This window comes from Orycteropus afer, unplaced genomic scaffold, assembly GCF_000298275.1.
Source record: "Orycteropus afer afer isolate SDZICR_OR568_19922 unplaced genomic scaffold, OryAfe1.0 scaffold00041, whole genome shotgun sequence".
Classification (NCBI taxonomy): domain Eukaryota; kingdom Metazoa; phylum Chordata; class Mammalia; order Tubulidentata; family Orycteropodidae; genus Orycteropus; species Orycteropus afer.
Genome location: NW_006921628.1, coordinates 7,023,275 through 7,027,622, shown reverse-complemented (window position 1 = coordinate 7,027,622; position 4,348 = coordinate 7,023,275). Strand labels below are relative to the sequence as shown.

Here is a 4,348-nt window from a genome sequence, read left to right as displayed (position 1 = left end):
GGTGCGGGATCGGGCAGTGTTTCGTTCTGCTGTGCATGGGGTCGCTATGAGTCGGAAACGACTCGACGGCACTTAACAACAACAACAACAACACCGAAGGGTATGCATTGCTTCTGCATACAATCAACCATACAAAAGCAGAAAGGAAGCATTTTCCCAGCGATAAACTCAGAAGGCAGAAAGGGATAGGAAAGAATGAAACTGTAAACAAAGGAAGTGGGAAGAGTGCTGTTACATTCTGATGATTGCAGTGAATGTCACAAAAGAATATACGTATGAATTATTGAATGGAAAACTAATTTATTCAGTAAGCTTTCACCTAAATCACAAGTGAAAGTTAAAAAATAAATGAAGGTAGATTAAAAACATAGACATTATTTTCAGACATAGGAAATTTCAAAAATTTTACCTCTCACATATCCTTTCTCAAGAAGCTAAAACATATGCTGTACCAGAACATGGGAGTAAATTAGATGAGGAAAAAAGATGCTAGGATGAGAACACATTACTAGGTGCTGAGGTCGACCTGTCCATATTGGAACAGGTCAGTAGGCCCCAGGGGGAGGCTTCTTCAATACCATGATGGGATAGGAATGAACATCTTGAAAGGAGATTTAGGCAACTGGCAGAGAGTCTGAGACTGAACTAAGGGAATAAAAAAGAGAAGACAAGAATTAACTCCAGGGTGGGTGGAGATATTCAGGAAAGGAAATTTAATTACAAATTACTACATGGTCGAGCATTAACTAGAAAATATAATAAGGTAAACACTGAATATGCTATAAAAATATTGGAAGAAAAGTGGGATGAGAAATGTGAATGCATGGTAGGGACAGGGAGAGGACAGAAAAATCTTCATTTTCCGTAGTGAGAAGTCACTAAGTAATACCAATACTGACAAATCAAAAAGTGGCAAGACAAGCTGGTTATTTAGAAATATAAATATTAATAGCAAAGAATGAGCTAAAAGAGGACTCCGTTGTTGTTAGGTGCTGTCGACTTGGTGCTGACTGAGAGCAGCCCTGTATGCTTCAGAGTGAAACGCTGCCGGATCCTGTGCCTTGCTCACAGTCACTGCCAAGCGTGAGCCCCCGGTGCAGCCACTGTGTCAGTCCACCTCATGGAAAGTCTTCCCCTCTCTCGTTGACCCTCTACTTTACTAACCACGGCGTCCTTCTTCAGGGACTGGTCCCTTCTGACAAGATGACCAAAGTATGAGAGAAATGTGGCCGTTCTTGCTTCTAAGGAACATTCTCACTGTACTTTTGACAAGACAGATTTGCTAGCAGTCCATGGTACACTCAGTATTTTTATCAGCACCACAACTCAAATATATCAATTCTTCTGTGGTCTTTATTCATTGTCCAGCTCTCACATGCATATGAGGCTATTGAAAATACCATGGCTTGGGTCAGGTGCACCTTAATCTTCTAAGTGACATCTTTGCTCTTTAACATTTTAAAGTTGTTTGCAACAGATTTGCCCAATGCAATGCGTCATTTGATTTCTTGACTGCTGATTCCATGGGCATTGATTGTGGATCCAAGTAAAATGAAATCCTTGACAACTTCAATCTTTTCTCCATTTATCATGATGTTGCTCACTGGTCCACTTGTGAAGATTTTTTGTTTCTTTATGCTGAGGTGTAATCCCTACTGAAGACTGTAGTCTTTGATCTTTATCAGTAAGTGCTTCAAGTTCTCTTCACTTTCAGCAAGCAAGGCTGTATCATCTTTGTATCACAGGTTGTTTATTGAGTTTTCTTCCAATTCTAATGCCATGTTCTTCATATGGTCCAGCTTCTTGTATTATGTGCTCAGCATACAGACTGAATAAGTATGGTGAAAGATATAACCCTGATGCACACCTTTCCTGATTTTAAACCACACAATATCCCCTTGTTCTGTTTGAATGACTGCCTCCTGCTCTATGTACAGGTTCCTCATGAGCATAATTAAATGTTCTGGAATTCCCATTCTTCCCAATGTTATCCATAATTTGTTATGAGCCACACAGTTGAATGCCTTTGCATAGTCAGTAAAGCACATGGAAACATCTTTCAAGTATTCTTTGCTTTTAGCCAAGATCCACCTGACATCAGCAGTGACATTTCTTGTTTCACACACTTTTATGAATCCAGCTTGAATTTCCAGCAGTTCCCTGTTGATGTACTGCTGCAATTTTCTTTGAATTATCATCAGCAAAATTTTACTTACGTGTGACATTAATGATATGATAATATTCAGATTGTTAGATCCCTTTTTTTTTGGAATGTGCACAAATGGCAATCTCTTCCAGTCAGTTGGCCAGGTAGCTGTGGTTCAAGTATCTTAGCATAAATGAGTGAGGGCTTCCAGCACTGCATCTGTTTGTCGAAACATCTCAGTCAGTATTCTGTCAGTTCCTAGAGCCTCGTTTTTCACCAGTATCTTCAGTGCAGCTTCGACTTCTTCCTTCAATACCATCAGTTCTTCATCCTATGCCACCTCTGGAGAAGGGGAAATGGGTATGAGGGAACAAGTGGGAAACTTCTTGACTCTTTTAAACTTTGCACATGCCTTTCAGTCAGCAGCCAAGTGCATTAACGACTTGTACCAGCCACCCAGGGACTCCAAGCAGCAAGTGGACAGTACATAATTGGTCACAGTTTACAGGCAGATGAGTAGTCCATCAATATAAAACATTATTTGATATATGCTCTATTTAAAATCTGTCTCACACACACAAAACACTGGGACACGGTGGTGAGTAGGACTATCTCCCTAAGAACACCGAGAAAATTAGGTGATAATGATATTCTGACCTTAACTTCCTATTGAACTTAACACCCTCCTCATTTCTAATTTCCCAGCTGTTCTACAAGACTCCTATGACATGGCCAGTTTGCTGATCAGCCATGGGGCAGATGTCAATCTGCGGTGTGCCAACGAGAGGACAGCTCTCCATGAAGCAGCCAAACTGGGCAGAGAGGACATGGTGAAGCTTTTGCTGGTTTCTGGGGCACACCCTGACGCACGGAGCTCCTATGGTTTCACTCCTCTTGCTCTTGCTGCCCAAAGTGGACACACTGAAATCATGGAAATGTTACTGCAGAAAGGCAAGGTTTTATGTGTGGTCAGACACTACTGAGGGGTAAAGTGGTACAAGGGTTCTTTTGATGGAGAGCTTCAAAATAATGGAAGTTAAAATATTATTTAAGCCTAATGCAAATGTTTGATAAAATTAGGTGTACTACTAAAAAAACTAAAACAGTCAGAGATAGACTTTCTAAATTTGGGTGCATAATAAGGAGCCCTCATGGTGCACTGGTTAAGCACTCAACTGCTAACCAAAAGGTCAGTGGTTTGAGCTCACCAGTCCCTCCATGGGAGAAAGATGAGGCAGTATACTTTCATAGATTTATAGATTTATACCCTTGGAAACCCTATGGGGCAGTCCTACCCTGTCCTATAGGATTGCTATGAATCAGAATCGACTCAGAAGCAATTTGTTGTTGTTGTTGTTATTTGTTATTGAGTCGGACCCGACTCATAGCAACCCCTCCTTGGGTTTCCGAGGCAGTATCACTACGGAAGTAGATTGCCCGACCTTCCTTCCGAGGAGTGGCTGGTGGGTTTGAACCACCAGCCTTCAGGTTAGCAGTCAAGTGCCTTAGCCAGTATGCTACCAGAGCTCCCTCAGAGATTATGAGGAGCCCTGTAATCGGTGTGGGTCACTATGAGTCGGAGCTAAATCATTGGCAACTAACAACAACAACAATCCACACCACTCACATGACATTTAGTGTACAGGGTACTATGATTGAGCCTTTTAACTTTCAGCAGTCCAGCATCTATTAGAAAGAATGTGTGTCTCTTACTATTATTTTTCCCTCAAGAACATCCCTCACTAAAATACCATTAGATGGCATGATGATATAATGCAACAGGATTGTTAGTACCATCCTACATGTAAGTGTATTATGAGGGAAGGTCCTTTTGTGGGTTGGCCTGAAAATGAAAACCATTATTTATAAAACTATTTCCAAGTTCCAAACAAATAATTTATAAAATCACTTTGAATACCAACCTACTTAAAACTTGGAGACTGTTTGCATTTTTTTTTTCCCTTGCCAACTAGATTGTAAGCTGTATGAGAGCAGGAAGTATGTTGTATTTATTTGATTCTTAATGCTTTGCTAGAAAATAATTATTGCTTTTGGGTGGTGGTGAGATATATATATATATATATATATATATATATAAAAGAGCTCTGATGGCGTAATGCCTAAGGCATTTGACTGCTAACCAGAAGGCTGACGGTTCAAACCTACCAGCCACTCCTCGGAAGGAAGGTTGGGCAATCTACT

At 40.6% G+C, this 4,348-nt stretch overlaps 1 protein-coding gene across 1 annotated transcript in view; it reads left to right on the top strand.

The window, feature by feature from the left end:
- The first annotated feature begins 2,940 nt into the window (after positions 1 to 2,940).
- Positions 2,941 to 4,348, top strand: part of ASB14 (ankyrin repeat and SOCS box containing 14) — a 14,376-nt gene continuing 12,968 nt past the window's right edge. The window contains exon 1 of the mRNA XM_007937263.2: positions 2,941 to 3,097. Coding sequence (XP_007935454.2) covers positions 2,974 to 3,097 — 124 coding nt within the window. The 5' untranslated portion in view covers positions 2,941 to 2,973. The remainder of the gene's footprint in view (positions 3,098 to 4,348) is intronic.